Genomic DNA, 16,200 nt, shown 5'->3' on the forward strand with positions numbered 1-16,200 from the left:
GAAGGCCAACAGCATCTCAGACATAGAGTTAAAACTCAAACTTCTTATGTGCACTTTAAAAATAGACTTTAGGAGCTGGCACAAATCTGATCAGAGACACATATCCATACACAGGTGAAACACATACAGACTCAACAGCAATCATGCAGTTCCAGAGACACATGAACCTGACACAATCTCTCTTATCCTTGAGGCCACAGCTTGGAGGAGCCTAGAGGCCTCAGGGGAAAGTCCTAATCCTGAGGGACCCTCCCAAACATTTCATGGTGCTCCGGTCCACTGATCTTGGGCCTGGGGTGATCCAAACACCACCGCAGCTCCAGCTGTCTTCTACCACTAGAAGCCCCAAGAGAAGCAGAGGTCGCTGGCACTGGTCAGTCAGAAGGCAAGATCAGACCCTGGAGGACTTTCCTGGCCTGCCTGCCAGCCCTGCTCTTATTGTGGAGAAGGAAGCAGATGTGATCACATCACCCCGTCATTGGGCACCGCTGACTGCAGCATGGAGGACACCAGGGAGCAGGGCCTGGGCCTGTTTCCCCAGCTGTGATCTTGCCCAGAACCTCTCGGCTTCATAAACAGCTGTGAACCCTCCCCTGAGGGATTAACAGCAATGATGGGCAGTCGTGGGGTTGGGGGGTTGGGGGTGGGATTGTGTCCTCTAAGGGGACGGGTTCATCTGAGTAAACATAAACCCCAACTTGTGCCATTCTTTATAAAATGATTTTAAAGGCAAGAGGTGTGTGTGTCAGAGGGTAGGGGAGATCCTTAAATTAGATTACCTGCATGCCTGCTCTCCAGTCTCATTCCTGGGTCAAGACTCAGGTTTCCAGCTCAGCAATCCATCAGCATTATACAGATCTAACCCACCCTCACCCTGCCCCTGCAGTTTCTCCCCAGGTGGAGCAGTCCCTCAGTGAGGACTGTGAACGAATCCTCAGGAACCCCCACTGTAGGAGCCTCAAACTGAGCCCCACGGGAGATGCTCTAGACTGAGAACATCCCATAAATGATACCCATGGGGAACGTTTAGATTTAGAGGTTGCACAGAATTGCTCGACATCTGGGAGACCAAAAGACAATCCTCTGGAAGGTGGCTGGCCCGAGCTTCCCAGTGGGGGAATCAGGATGTCAGAGAGATCCTCTAGAACCTGCTGTTCTTGCTATTGCATGACCCCTCCCTGGCACTAGAGCCTCCCTCCTGGCTCCCTCCCCTGTCACTTGCCAGCCTGTAGTGGTGCTTGCTGCAGCCCTCCCTGGTTGCTTTATTTATTTATTTTGCACCAACAGGGTTGCTGCAGACTCATTCTTGCCTGGTTTAAAAAGAGAGAGAGAGAGAGGAAAAAAAAAAAAAAGGAGAAATGCTTTCTGGCTCTTTTCTCCACCTCAGTCTTGGCAGCAGCGGCCGCAGCAGCAACAGCAGCAGCAGCAGTGGCAGGCGGCAGCTGGGCAGCTAGGCAGCGGGGGTTGAGGCACACTGGGAAGGTGCAGGGGCCTGAGGTGCAGCTCGAATGGGACAGGGCCCCCAGCGCTGGACAGATGCAGTGCCAATCTTGATGCCACCTTCCAGCTTCTCCGGTAAGTGCCCCCACTCTCTGTCCCAAAGATGCAGCTGCCCTTTTCCATAACATTCTCAGAGACAGGCCAGACTAGTGTGCCCCTCAAGGCAAGAGGGGTTGGGCCCCCACACTGCTAACAATTAATCCTGGCCCCATGGGACTTTGAGGGGGAAACTCAAATATCCCAAGTACCCCTGGGTGGAAGGGCTCCGAGGAGACCTCTCTTCCATCTCCCCAGTGCTCGCCCTTCCTCTGGAAGGGTTTTTCTCCACAACCAGTGTGGATCTTCCAGAAATCTTTCCCCCAGGAACCCTCTCCCCACACAGTTCCCATTTGTCAGTCAGGTGTGCTTTAAAGAGGATACAGGATACCCAGCTTCAAAAGTGTCTCTGGACTGCCACATAAAGACAAGAAAAAGGCTCCTTACCCATGAGGGGTGATGCCTTCAAGGGTCATGTCTTGGTGATGTCCCCACCCCACTGAAGGGACAAAAAAGTGCTTCTGACATCTCTCTTCCTGCAAAGTGGCCGGAAGCCGGTCCTGCAGCCATGGAGGTTGGCAAGGGAAGTTTGTGATTAAATTAGCCACCTTAGAAATAAAATAGGTTGCTCCAGCTCCCTCAGCCCCTGGCCCAGCAGGCTTTGGGACTCAGGGGAAACTCACCGGAGCAGGAAGGAAGAAAGCTGGGTTACATGCTTCACTGCACTTTTGCTGAATGCAGAGCAGAGGGTGGGCAGGAACTGCAGCAGTAGTGATGAAGAGCTAGCTGTCAGGTGGACTTCCCAGAACAAGCCTAGGGAGAACAAGGGAGGCTGGGCCATCTTTCCCGGGAGAGCTCCGGGCATGCCACAGAGACCTGTTAGGTCAGGATGGGGCGAGAGGAGTCTGCTCTGCAGTCTTTGCCCCACGTTATTCTTTCTCATCCCCAAGCCTCACACCAGTTTTCTGCATCCCTCTGCTCTTTTGGCCTCTTTCTTTAGTTTCCCAACTAGGACAATCCTCTCAAGTGGCTGTAGGATAGCCACTAGAATGATCCTTCTAGGAGGTGGAGAGTGGGAAGGAAAGGGGAAGAAATGACTGTCTCTTAAACTGCCTCTCCTAAGTTCCACATGAGAAAAAATAGGGCATGTAGTAGAAAGCTGACCCTGTAGAGCCCAGAGAGCCTGAAGCCCACAAGCCCAAAGGTGATCAGGATTACCACTCAGGAGAGACTCAGACGCGCTGTATCCCAGAGAGCATCCATGGGCTTTTGCTCCTATCTCTGTAGCCATCCCTTGCCAATTCCAGTACTTCCTCTGCCTTGGGGTCCCTGTTGACATCGAACAGGATGAGTCAGGGGCCCTCATCACCTAGAGGGCCCCTTCTCCTCTGTCACCTCAGCCATTGTAGTCACCATCTTCCTGAGGGTTCCTGGACCCTGGTACCCAGAAACTGACTATAAGTCTACAGGCTCTGCACACTGTCTGTGCCCAGATACCTGCTGTGCCAGCCAACGGCTCCCTTCCTCCCCACCCTACAGCGCTCGGTCAGATGCTGTCTCTCCTCACTTATCTATGCTCCCTGGTCCACAATCTGTCTCTTGGGAATTTCTCAGATAGCTCAGGCCAAAAGGGACAAGAGCTCTCCCTCAGATCCACACACTGGACCAGAATCCAAACACCGTTAAGGAGGGATATGAGGGAATCCCAAGACTGAAGACCAAGCAACAGAACTCAAAACCTGGGCATCCTTTGGGTCCCTCACACACCCCAACTTCAACTGTAGTAGATAAGCAGTTGCCCTTGGGTTCTTGCAGGGGATTCCCAGCTTCCCAGTCAAGTGCCCCCTGCATCCTATGCCACAGCTAATGTACAGCTTGGCAGTTGTCCACACAGGCGTTTTGGGGAGATTGGATCTTGTTAGTCCAGGGCTCAGGCCCTGGGCCAGGCTGGAAGAGGGCTCAGCATGGGGGTGGAGCTGAGGCCTGCATGTTTCCAAGCCTTGGGTGAGCTAGTCAAGGTGAGGACCTCTCCAGTCAGGACAGGGAACTCTGGGCCAAGGACATGATCTCCCTGAGCCTTAGGCAAAACTACGGGTATATAATGTGAAAGAAGAAGCGTGAGCAGAGAGGGACAGAGCAGAGCTTGGGAAGAGCAGATATCAGGGAGAAGGGACCTGAGATACTCCTGGATCTCACAGACATCAGGAAACCCCATTACAGAAGGACTCAGTACCTCCCTGCTGTTCCCTGCCCCATTCCCATAAGTCTTTTCCCCACAGAAATCAGGCTTGGCTAGGGTTCCATGAGACAGTAAGCACTTGGCTGGTTATCCAGGGCTGGAAGAGGGAGGAAAGCAGAGATTCCCCAAAGAGAAGCTCCAGGAAGCCCCAGGGAGGTGGCACACAAGAATTCTTCCTGGTTCTGTGCCCTACTTGTTGGCAATGCTGAGACAGATAGACCAATTTCTCTCCTCTCTAAGAAAGGCCAGGAAGTCCAGGGTCACCATCATCTGAAGCCACTTTCCAAAAAGGGCCATGTCATCATCTATTTCAGGACTGAAGAGGGAATGGATGCAGCCACAGCTCCAAAGCAAGCCTGGCCCCCATGGCCCCCACTCCTTTTCCTCCTCCTCCTACCTGGAGGGAGCGGTGGCAGCTGCCCTGCTGTGTGTGACTGCACCTCCCAGCCCCAGGCTGTGCTCTGTGGCCACAGGCAACTGGAGGCTGTACCTGGAGGACTCCCACTGGACACTGAGCTCCTGGACCTGAGTGGAAACCGCCTGTGGGGGCTCCAGCGGGGAATGCTCTCCCGCCTGAGCCTGCTCCAGGAATTGGACCTCAGCTACAACCAGCTCTCAAGCCTTGAGCCCGGGGCCTTCCATGGCCTACAAAGCCTACTCACCCTGAGGCTGCAGGGCAATCGGCTCAGAATCATGGGGCCCGGGGTCTTCTCAGGCCTCTCTGCTCTGACCCTGCTGGACCTCCGCCTCAACCAGATTGTCCTCTTCCTAGATGGAGCTTTTGGGGAGCTAGGCAGCCTCCAGAAGCTGGAGATTGGGGACAACCACCTGGTATTTGTGGCTCCAGGGGCCTTTGTAGGGCTGACCAAGTTGAGCACCCTCACCCTGGAGCGCTGCAACCTCACAACAGTGCCTGGCCTAGCCCTCGCCCGTCTCCCGGCACTAGTGACCCTAAGGCTTCGAGAACTGGATATTGGGAGGCTGCCAGCTGGGGCCCTGCGGGGGCTGGGGCAGCTCAAGGAGCTGGAGATCCACCTCTGGCCATCTCTGGAGGCTCTGGACCCTGGGAGCCTGGTTGGGCTCAATCTCAGCAGCCTGGCCATCACCCGCTGCAATCTGAGCTCGGTGCCCTTCCAAGCATTGTACCACCTCAGCTTCCTCAGGGTCCTGGATCTGTCTCAGAATCCCATCTCAGCCATCCCAGCCCGAAGGCTCAGCCCCCTGGTGCGGCTCCAGGAGCTACGCCTGTCAGGGGCATGCCTCACCTCCATTGCTGCCCATGCCTTCCATGGCTTGACTGCCTTCCACCTCCTGGATGTGGCAGATAATGCCCTTCAGACACTAGAGGAAACAGCCTTCCCTTCTCCAGACAAACTGGTCACCCTGAGGCTGTCTGGCAACCCTCTAACCTGTGACTGCCGCCTCCTCTGGCTGCTCCGGCTCCGCCGCCGCCTGGACTTTGGCACGTCCCCCCCTGCCTGTGCTGGCCCCCAGCATGTCCAGGGGAAGAGCCTGAAGGAGTTTTCAGACATCCTGCCTCCGGGGCACTTCACCTGCAAACCAGCCCTGATCCGAAAGTCGGGGCCTCGATGGGTCATTGCAGAGGAGGGCGGGCATGCGGTTTTCTCCTGCTCTGGAGACGGAGACCCAGCCCCCACTGTCTCCTGGATGAGGCCGCACGGGGCTTGGCTGGGCAGGGCTGGGAGAGTAAGGGTCCTAGAGGATGGGACACTGGAGATCCGCTCAGTGCAGCTACGGGACAGAGGGGCCTATGTCTGTGTGGTCAGCAATGTCGCTGGGAATGACTCCCTGAGGACCTGGCTGGAAGTCATCCAGGTGGAACCACCGAACGGCACACTTTCTGACCCCAACATCACCGTGCCAGGGATCCCAGGGCCTTTTTTTCTGGATAGCAGAGGTGTGGCCATGGTGCTGGCAGTCGGCTTCCTCCCCTTCCTCACCTCAGTGACCCTCTGCTTTGGCCTGATTGCCCTTTGGAGCAAGGGCAAAGGTCGGGTCAAACATCACATGACCTTTGACTTTGTGGCACCTCGGCCCTCTGGGGATAAAAACTCTGCGGGTAACCGGGTCACTGCCAAGCTCTTCTGACCTTTCCTTCCCCAGTGGGGAACCCACCAAGTCCGCTTCAGATACCAAAGGGGAAGACAGAACCAAGGCTGCTTGAACCAGAACCTAGTCCCTAGCAGCACTGCTCTCTTGCACCTCCCGCCTGCGTTGTGCCTCCTGCCAGAGAGTCTGCTTCCTGAGCTTTTCCGGTCTGAGGATAGCATTGTCATTTCTTCTCTGAGGGTCCCAGGGAGCTGCAGATGCAGACCCTGTCATTAGTCCAGCCCCCTCTTCGCCCCCTCCACACACAAAACAGGAAACATAATCAAAGCGCTAGCCAGCTAGTCTAACCACTAGGCTTTCTTCACACACACTTATATCCCTTAATAAGCAATTGCCAACCACGGCTATAAGATTATTTCAGAGGTGGGGCTGGGAAGCGCCACTTGCTCCTTGGAGTCTCTGTTTGTCAACCAGGCAGAATCCCTTTCTTTTCTGCTCCCCACCCCAACCCTGCCCCTAGGTACAGGAATAAGAGCAAAGGACCCTCAGGCTACAGAGAAGAGGATGGGGACAGAGTGTGGGATGGGGAGGACAGACCATACACTGCACTGTGTTTGTATGAGCCTCTACCACCTTCCTCTATCTACCAGATCATTAAACCTGCTGTCAAAGGGCCACAACAGTAGCAGCCAAAACTAAATGTCATCTCTGGAGTTTTCTTTACTTCAGTCTATTTCCTACCCTCATTTCTGTTCTATTTCCCCGGCTCCTTCTCTTTCTGCTTGCCCATTGATTATGTGTCCCAATGGCCTTGCCTCCATCTAACCTGCCTGACAAACAGGGTAAGGAGTGCCCCTCCCACCTTCACTTTCCTCACCCCCCTGCACCCTCACCCCCATGCCTGGAGGGATCAGCACTCCTAGCCCCGGTTTCAGCCTCAATCCTTTCCCTTTCACTCCCCATCTCTGGAACTGGAGAAGGAGCGATCCTCTACCTTCCAGGGGACCCCTACATAGAAATTCCACCTGAGACACCCAGCTGCTGCCTCTCTTTCCCATTTCTCCATGGGAGCTCCCCATCATTTTTGTGTCACAGATCTCTAGTGCCCTTGAGGAAAAGTCAGAACTCCAAGATAATGACTAACAAACGCAAGAATCCGCAGTTGTCAAAGGAGAGAGACCCAGGACACTGCAGAGACTAGGCTTGGAGGAACAGGGAGGAGGGCACAGCAGGCCGTAGTGAGAAGTGGAGGGAAGGGAGAGCAGCAGTAACTGCCTGCCTAGTTAATTTCCACCATCCTTCTGCAGCTTCCTCTGGTTCTGTGCTTAGCGCAGCCCCAATGGGAAGCTGTCTCCGAGTAGAGGTCACTGATTTACAGAGACCCCCAGATGGGGAGGTGGAGTAGGAGGTGAAACTGCTGAGTACCACTGACTGTGCTTCAAATGGAGGGCAAAGCAGAGCCCAAAAAGAAGTAGAGATGCTGGAAGCTCAAGGAACAGAGCAACAGCCTCAGCATCACTGGAAGGGAGGAGTGACAGGGAGAGGAGAAGAGTGGGAGGAGGGACTGAGAAAGGAAGAATCACGTGGCCCTAGGGACCCTTTCTGTGCAGCAGCATCTACCCAGCATCCTTAGTTTCCTCCCACCCACCCCTACACCAAACCAGATGCAAGCATTGTGAGCTTTCTAGTTGATTCCTGCTGCTGTTGTCCTTGCTCTGAGGAGACTCCACTCATTAGAAGATTCCCAGCTCAAACTGCCCGACAGATGAGACGCTCAGAGCCACTGAGGAGGTGAAGCTGGACTTCACAGGCAGGCCGCTCTTTAGTGGGGCAGAGATAGGAATATGGGGGTAGTACCAGAGGTGAATGTGAGAACCAGGCAGACAGGAGAGTGAGGCTGGAGAAACTGACCTGCTTGAGAAACGAGTTTCCCTGAGCCTGCAACCTCCCCACCCACCATGCACACACAACTCAATCAGCATCCCAGCAACTTCCCCTTCTTTAGTGTATAATGTATCAGACAGATTTCCTGGGGCACAGCCCTCCCGCTCCTTTCCATAACCTTCCACCAGCAGCTTATTAGGTTGGGACTTGGGAGTCAGACGCTGAAGGTTCTCACTCTAGTTGCCCTCTCTGCAATGCGGAAGCAGCAATGCTGTTCAGAGAAATCTTCTCTGGGAAGCCCCTGACGCAGTGGGGAACAGATGACTGTCTGGCGCTGGGACATGCTGCTGCCCAAGGTGTCTGAAGTCTCAAAGTCTCCAGAGCAGAACTACCCAACAGACACAGAATCTAAGTCACATATGTAATTTCAAATTTTCTAGTAGCTAACTACATTAAAAAATCAAAATGAAACGGATACGTTTAAATACTTATTTTATTTAACCCAATATACCCAAACTATTATCATTTCAATATATTATTATCATAAAATATTTAACATTTTTTCATATTAGGTCTTTAAAATCCAGTGTATATTTTACACATACAGTACATCTCAACATCACAATTCAGTTACTAAATTTTCACCAGAAAAATCTATATTTCATACAGGTCACTGTTGAGAAAGTGGGTTCACACATCTAAGTTTTTTCAAACATAAAACATTTTCCAATAACTGAATTGAATATCTGTCTTAAATTTTAAATTAAATAAATTTAAAATTCCATTCCTCAGCTGTGCCACCTACCTTTACAAGCATTCAATAACCACATGTGGCCAATGGCTACCATATTGGACAGCAAAGCTTCAGACATTGCAACCCGGGGCATAGACTAAGGTCTCCTTGGCAGTGGTGGGTGGACAAAGTATCCCTCAAGAAACACATTTAATCTCAATGAAATGCCTATGGAGTTAGTCCCACCAGAGACCCTCTGTCTCCTTTCACAGCTTTACCAGAACACTTTTGAGGGGTGAAGCCGATTCAGGTAACAAGCTTACTATGATGAGCACTTCCACAGCTTGTCCAAGCGTTAGCATGCCAGTCCCTCATCTTACCTGTCGGGAAGACTGCCCTCAGCTCAGTTGTGATGGCACAGGCTGCTGTGTGTGTGCTGATGAGTGTGCAGATGCAGCCAAGGACATGACTGGGTGTTATGTGTGCAGAAGTTTTGTGGACCATGTGCAGGGAGGTATGGTACCACATCATGGGGACAATCTAATGAAGGCTCTGCCCAGGGTGGGACAGCAGTTCAAAGAGAAGAAAATAACATTTATTGAGGGCCTATTCTATGTCAGTGGCTTTATATATATTTTCTTATTTAATCCTTACATCAACCCTATAAAGTAGGGAGGCATCTTAGCTGATGAAACTAAAGGTCAAATAGAGTAAGTGCTCAAGTGCACAGAGCTAGTTAGTAAATAGTAACTAGCTATTTGAGCTCATGGCTGTCTGATTGAAAACTCCCCCTTTCCACCACACTGCCATCCTCACTGCCACGCCCTCACGGCTCTCTCTCCCAGGGCCTTTCAGTTGCAGGACATGACCTGTAAGAAAGGGGAAATCTTCCAACCCATCCACTCGGAACTTGCAGGGGGGACTGGGCTAAGTTATTGGTTCTTACATTCTTCATTAACTCTAATGCACCTGATTCAGGAGGTTGGGGTTTTTCTTTGTTTTTACTCTTTCTTCTCAGTCCCCTCTCCCAATGTCCTTACAGCCTCTGCCTCAGGGACTGGTAGAAAGGAGCAGAAATTCCAGGGAGTAAATGGACTGCAGTGAAATGCCTGGCTTCCAGCAAAGGATTCTCTGAAATAGAGTCTTCAGATTTCCTAGTTCTTTTCCGGGTTCTAACCTCAACAACCTCCTAGGTTAGAGAGAGGTTGCACAGATTGGCGGAACAATCTGTGAGCTATTTCAGATTGGAGAAGAATTTGACTCTGCCTACCTTCTGCCCCCGCCTGCTTGACAGAACCTTTCTGAGGACATTCCATCCTGCTCTCCTTCTACCCCTCTCTCTTCCATCTCAGACGTGGTCTTACCTAAGCTGAGAGAGAACTCTGGACCCAAAGATACTGTGGCACCGTCTCAGCACTTCATATTTCTGTCCCCGATACAATTTTTCTCTATTTCTGACTTCTATTTCCTGTGCTGTGCTGGATCCCTGATTCAGGAGATGAGAGCCCGGCTAAGCAATGATCCTCAACTTTTTTGAGTCACAGACCCCTCTGAGAATTCCTGATGCAAGCTATGAACAAAAATGTTTGTAAATTATCCAGTTATTCTGAAGCCATCACAGACTCCATAGAATATAGGTTAAAAATTCTGCTATAAGAAGCCACAGGTTGCGGTGGAAACTGAGGCTTCAGGCCACCTTTGCTCCCCAGGGTCCATTAGAGGCAAAGAGAAAAGGCTGAGAAGGACTACCATTCAAAGTGGATGTTAGCACAGGTAAGAGTAGGTATTACAATGGGCCCAGCAAGAAAACACACAAAAATGCTCCATAATTCTCTCCTCCCCTGTCCCCTTCTCCCACCAGCACCCATCTGAGGGAGAGGCAAGAGACTTTGGGTGGAACTCTTGCTGTAAGAAGTCAGTACGGTGGTGACTCAGGCTAGAGAGTATCTGAAAACAGGGACTCCTGGGTCCTGTTCCTCCAAATTGCTTCATAAGGGGAATTAAGTAGGAAGATAGAGCTGGGTGGTGGTGGTCAGAGAGGCTGAGGAGAATTCTTTCCTAGGAGATCTGCCACAATTCAATCTGGTCTAAAGACTGAATAGTAGCTCCAGCATAAGTGAGGACACTAAGGCTCATGCTCCCAGTCGCTGATTTCTGGTGAAGAGGCTTAAGTGGGGAGGAGGGGATGACTCCTACGATGGGCAACAGGAGAGATGAGTGCTGTTTTTCAGACTCAGACAGCTGAACAGCACTTGAATGAGTCATTCGTATGTTGTACAGCGAGGGAACTCTGTGGGCAGCCAAGGCTCTGGAGCCAGGCTCCTTGTATTTGAGGGCCCAGACCCCTAGCTAAGATCTACTTTCCTGCTTCAGTTTACTAAAGGAAACACCTGCTCACTGAACCCTCTGGGCAACCCAGACCTTATCTTAACTCACTCCACCTAACGCCTCTCACAGCCTGTTCAGAACACCCTTCAGGGAAAGAGAATAGACTCTTAGGACTGGAGATGAGAATAAAGAAATTACAATTCACTCAATCCCAGCATCTCACAATTCAATCTTTCAGTCCTTATTTGGGATCTGAGAGGAGAAATGAGATGACAAATCCCAAATGTACAGTGACTTGAGGCTGAGTGTGGCATCAGCTCACTCAAAGTTATTTCTTCTACTCCCCAACCTCCTTACCCAGCAAGTTAGAATTCAATCTGATTTTAAAATAAGATCAAATAAATCTTATTTTAAAGTAAGATCACGGTGGCTCACACCTGTAATCCCAGCACTTTGGGATGCTGAGGCAGGTGGATCACCTGAGATCAGGAGTTCAAGATCAGCCTGGGCAACATGGTGAGACCCCATCTCTACTAAAAATATAAAAATTAGCCAGGTGTGGTGGTGTGCACCTATAATCCCAGCTACTCGGGAGGCTGAGGCAAGAAGATCACTTGAACCCGGGAGGCAGAGGTTGCAGTGAGCCAAGATCATGCCACTGCACTCCAGCCTGGATGATAGAGTGAGACTCCATCTCAAAAAAAAAAAAAAAAAAAAAATTCCAGGAAAAGTGATGCCACCTGGCTTTTCACTGCTCTGATTAAGAAATTCCTCCTGTGAGGCTGAGCACACTGACTCACTCCTGTAATCCCAGCACTTTGGGAGGCTAAGGCAGGCGGATAACTTGAGCCCAGGAGCTGGAGACCAGTCTGGGCAACATGGTGAAACCCCATCTCTGCTGAAAAGACAAAAATTAGCTGGGTGTGGTGGTGCATGTCTGTAGTCTCAGCTACTTGGGAGGCTGAGGCAGGAGGATCACTTGAGCCTGGGAGGTGGAGGTTGCAGTGAGTAGAGATCATGCCATTGCCTCAAGCCTGGGCAACAGAGCAAGACTGTCTTTAAAAAGAAACAAATTCCTCTTATGGTTTAACTATAAAGTGTAACCCTCTTTTTGGACTTCATTTCCTCTTTTTTGCCCATGCCACCTTCACTGGCGCTAGAAGAAGATGGACCCATAAAGTAGGTCTGTATTTTTATAGCAACAGTGGACACATTCTTCCTTGGATTTGAACTACCATTTTACCTTTTTTAAAGTAAAAATAGCTATAGCAATCAAGGCACTCAATACCTAGGAATAATTTTAATAAGAAGTATGTAAATTCTACATAATGAAAACTAAAATTCTACGGATGGGGCACCAGTGACTTGAATGTATAGGAAGATTCTTATCATACATTCTCCTTTAGATAATCTAAAAATATGTGATTCCAGTCAAAATAACAGTAACAGAATAGAAAAGTAAATTATGGTTCAATATAGCCTCACAATATTATACTACACAGTAGTCAGAATGAAGGGACTAAAACTATACACAATATGGCTGAATCTCACAGAAATAATTTGAACAAAGGAAGCCAGACACAAAAGAGTACATACTCTGTGATTCTCTTTATATAAAAAGCAAGAACAGGCAAAATTAGTTTATGGTATCAGGAGTCAGAAGAGTGGTTGTCCTTGAGAAGAGCAGCGACTGAGAGGGAACACACAAGTGGCTTCTGGGGCACTAGCAATGTTCTGTTTCTTGATCTGCTGCTGGTTACACAAATGTATTCCATTTGTGAAAATTCATCAAGATATATACTTGTCATTTGTGCATTTTTCTGCATGTATATTATAAATTAATTTTTTAAATTGTGGTAAAAAAACATAATGTACACAATTTTAAAAATTTTTAGGCCGGGCACAGTGGCTCACACCTGTAATCCCAGCACTTTGGGAGGCCAAGGCGGGCGGATCACCAGGTCAGGAGATGGAGACCACCCTGGCTAACACGGTGAAACCCCGTCTCTACTAAAAATACAAAAAATTAGCCAGGTGTGGTGGCAGGCACCTGTAGTCCCACCTACTCGGGAGGCTGAGGCAGGAGAATCACTTGAACCGGGGAGTTGGAGGTTGCAGTGAGCCAAGATCGCGCCACTGCACTCCAGCCTGGGTGACAGAGTGAGACTCCGTCTAAAAAAAAAAAAAAAAAAAAAAAAAAAATTTAATGATCAATGGAACAAAATGAAAAAAATCCAGAAATAGACCCAAATACATATGGCAATGTGGTATTATAAAGGTAGCATTCAAAAACAATGGAGAAAACATGGGTTATTCAATAAGAAGGATTTGAATAAAACAAAACAAAGTTGGATCTCTATCTCACACCTTTACACCAAAATAAATTCCAGGTGAATCAAATATTTACATGTACAAAGACACTATCAAAGTACTTTTAAAAAAACATAGGAGCTTTAAGAATAATCTTAAGTAGTGGGAGACTTTACTAAAAATTATATGAAACACAGAAGTCGGCCAGGTGCAGTGGCTCACGCCTGTAATCCCAATACTTTGGGAGGCTAAGGCGGGTGGAACACTTGAGGCCAGGAGTTTGAGACCAGTCTGGCCAACATGGCAAAACTCCTAGTCTACTAAAAATACAAAAATTACCCAGGTGTGGTGGTACATGCCTGTAATCTCAACTACTCAGGAGGCTGAGGCACGAGAATCTCTTGAACCTGGGAAGCAGAGGTTACAGTGGGCCAAGATCATGCCACTGCACTCCAGCCTGGGTGACAGAATGAGACTCTGTCTCAAAAAAAGAAAGAAACCCAGAAATTATCAAAGAAAATATTGATAAATTCAATTACATAAAAATTTTTAAAATTTGCAAAGAAAAACCATAAACAGGCTGAGGGCAATGGCTCAGGCCTGTAATCCTAGCACTTTGGGAGGCTGAGGCAGGCTGATCACCTGAGGTCAGGAGTTGGAGACCAGCCTCAAAATATACAATATACATAGAACAAACTTGGAAAAGGGAAAATACTTGTTATATGTATAAACAATATACATAGAACAAAGTGGGAAAAGGGACATACTTTTTTTTTTTTTTTTTTTTTGGAGACGGGGTCTCGTTCTGTTGCCCAGGCTGGAGGGCAGTGGCAATCTCGGCTCACTGCAACCACCGCTTCCCCAGTTCAAGCAATTCTCCTGCCTCAGTCTCCCAAGTAGCTGGGATTATAGGCGCTTGCCACCATGACCGGCTAATTTTTGTATTTTTAGTAAAGACGGGGTTTCAGCATGTTGGACAGGCTGGTCTCGAACTCCTGACCTCAGGTGATCAGCCCGCCTCAGCCTCCCAAAGTGCGGGGATTACAGGCGTGAGCCCCGCACCTGGCCGGGAAAATACTTTTAACTTATATACAAACAGCAAGTATTAAGAAATGACCCTATAACCAATAAAAATATGAACAGAATATAAAAACAGAGAATTTACCAAAAAATTGCCATTTAAATATATTAAAAGATGCTCAACTTTACTTATAAGAGCAATGAAATTTTATCTTGCAATGAGATAGCATTTACACTATCAGATTGTCAAAAATCAGGAAGTTTAACAGCACCAGTGTGCTATCAAACAGGTTCTTTTCATACATTGCTGATGGGAGACAAAATTGGTAAAATTTCCAAGGAAGGCAATTTGGTAATACTAACTAAAATCATTTTCAAAAATTGCTGGTGGGATGAAAATTATAAAAATCTTTGTGGGAGGAAGGGAATTTACAAAATTTATCTGTCCAAATGAAAAAACAATGCACACATTTCTTTAACTTGGCACTTGCATTTCTAAGTATTTATCATACAGATACGCAAGAGGGAAATGAAGTATCCTTGCATATCAATAAACTGTTAAAGGTCTGGTTAAATATATCTTCATAGATCCCTCAGGCATACTATGAAACTATCACTATGAGGCAGATACGTATATGTTGCTATGGAAACATTTCCAGACTGTATCAAAGAAAGTTGCAAAATAGTATCTATGTTATCAACTGGGTTAAAAAAAATGTGTGTGTGTATATATGTGTGTGTGTGTGTGTGTATATATATATATACACTTTATATATTACACATATACACACGTTAACTATAGAATATCTTGTGAAATTTTTCACAAGAAACTGGTAACCCTAGTTGCCTTGAAGATTTATTCACTATACTAACCTTGTTTCTTCTGAATTTTGTAGAATGTAAATGTATTACTTATTTAAAACGCATATACATTTTTATATTAATAGAAAGCAAAACCTGAGGCCCAAAGGCATCTCCCTAATTGACAAAAGATACAACCTTGCGTTCTTTCAGCAAACATTTATTGCTCATCACCTGCCAGGTATTGTGATGGAAGCTAGTGCGGAAGATCCCCCAATGACCAGGATCGCTCGACCCCTGTCCCCAGGGTGAGCCCCTAGCGCGGGGCGGGGACAGGGTGGACCGAGTAGGGCGCAGCTCTGGGCTCGCGAGGCTCCCCGCTGCACGGAGGCGGTAGCAGGACCCAACCGTTCCTAACGGTCCAGGGACCAGGACAGCGTCTGGAATAAAATCTTCCAAAGCAAACTTCCGCCTGCGGAGACCCGCTCCCTTCCTCGCCCTCACAGAAACGCCCCCCGCCATCCCCCCCTCCCCCGGCGTAGGCCTTCACGCTGTCGCGTCGACCCGTTTCCTCGAATCCCCAGGGAAGGGTGGGCGCCTGGCGCCCCTACGGCCCGCCGTCCCCTTACCACCGCGGTCGGAGCCCGGGTCTCACTCTCCTGCCGCTGTTTCGGGCCACACCGTGTGTCCGTGCCTCTGCAAAGGAATAGAAGAGTGGGTCCTCGCTCTCTGCAGCGCACCGCTTGTCACTTGACCTCCTGTCCATCTACAAAGCCTATTTCATGTTTTCCAGAAAGAAAACGTTTTCCGTGTCTCTTGAGTCCTCATCGCCATATGCGGGGCCGGACCGATCTATGCAAAAGATTGCAAGAGAAACAACTGATGGAGCATCGCCCATCATGAGGCTGCTCTCCCGATGGTCACTGAGTTGTGGCACTGTCTTTGTACAAAGATACCAATTTTTGCGAACGGTGCCACTCATGATTCAACGCTCTCACGCCTAGGTCCCAGCTGCTGGAGCGCCGATTTTCCCCCAAGGGTTAGAAGATAGAAAACTCCTCGGTAATTGGCCTAGAGGTGGTCTGCGAGGACGCCGGGAAGCTTGTAATTGGCTGTTTAATTCTCAGCAGGTGCGGTCTCAATTAACAACATCTGCTTTTCCTGGATCTTATTGGCTGACAGGGTGGGCCTGCTTTGGATTCCATCCGGGTAATTGGGCAGTGGCTAGCAGCAGCCACGTCGCTCAGGAGCAACCCGCGGAAGGATTGGTTGTGACGGG

The 16,200-nt window shown here is 49.1% G+C and overlaps 1 protein-coding gene across 1 annotated transcript; it reads left to right on the forward strand.

The window, feature by feature from the left end:
- Window positions 1-4,099: 4,099 nt before the first annotated feature.
- Window positions 4,100-6,402, forward strand: LINGO4 (leucine rich repeat and Ig domain containing 4). The gene has a single exon (XM_002810209.5). It carries the CDS (start codon window positions 4,103-4,105, stop codon window positions 5,882-5,884), a length of 1,782 nt encoding a protein of 593 aa, XP_002810255.1. The 5' UTR covers window positions 4,100-4,102; the 3' UTR covers window positions 5,885-6,402.
- The last annotated feature ends 9,798 nt before the right edge of the window (window positions 6,403-16,200 follow it).

Source organism: Pongo abelii, chromosome 1, assembly GCF_028885655.2.
Source record: "Pongo abelii isolate AG06213 chromosome 1, NHGRI_mPonAbe1-v2.0_pri, whole genome shotgun sequence".
Lineage (NCBI taxonomy): Eukaryota > Metazoa > Chordata > Mammalia > Primates > Hominidae > Pongo > Pongo abelii.

What these genes read in the sequence shown, in the direction of transcription:
- LINGO4 (XM_002810209.5), top strand. Translation starts at nt 4,103, where the DNA reads ATGGATGCAGCCACAGCTCCAAAGCAAGCCTGGCCCCCATGGCCCCCA.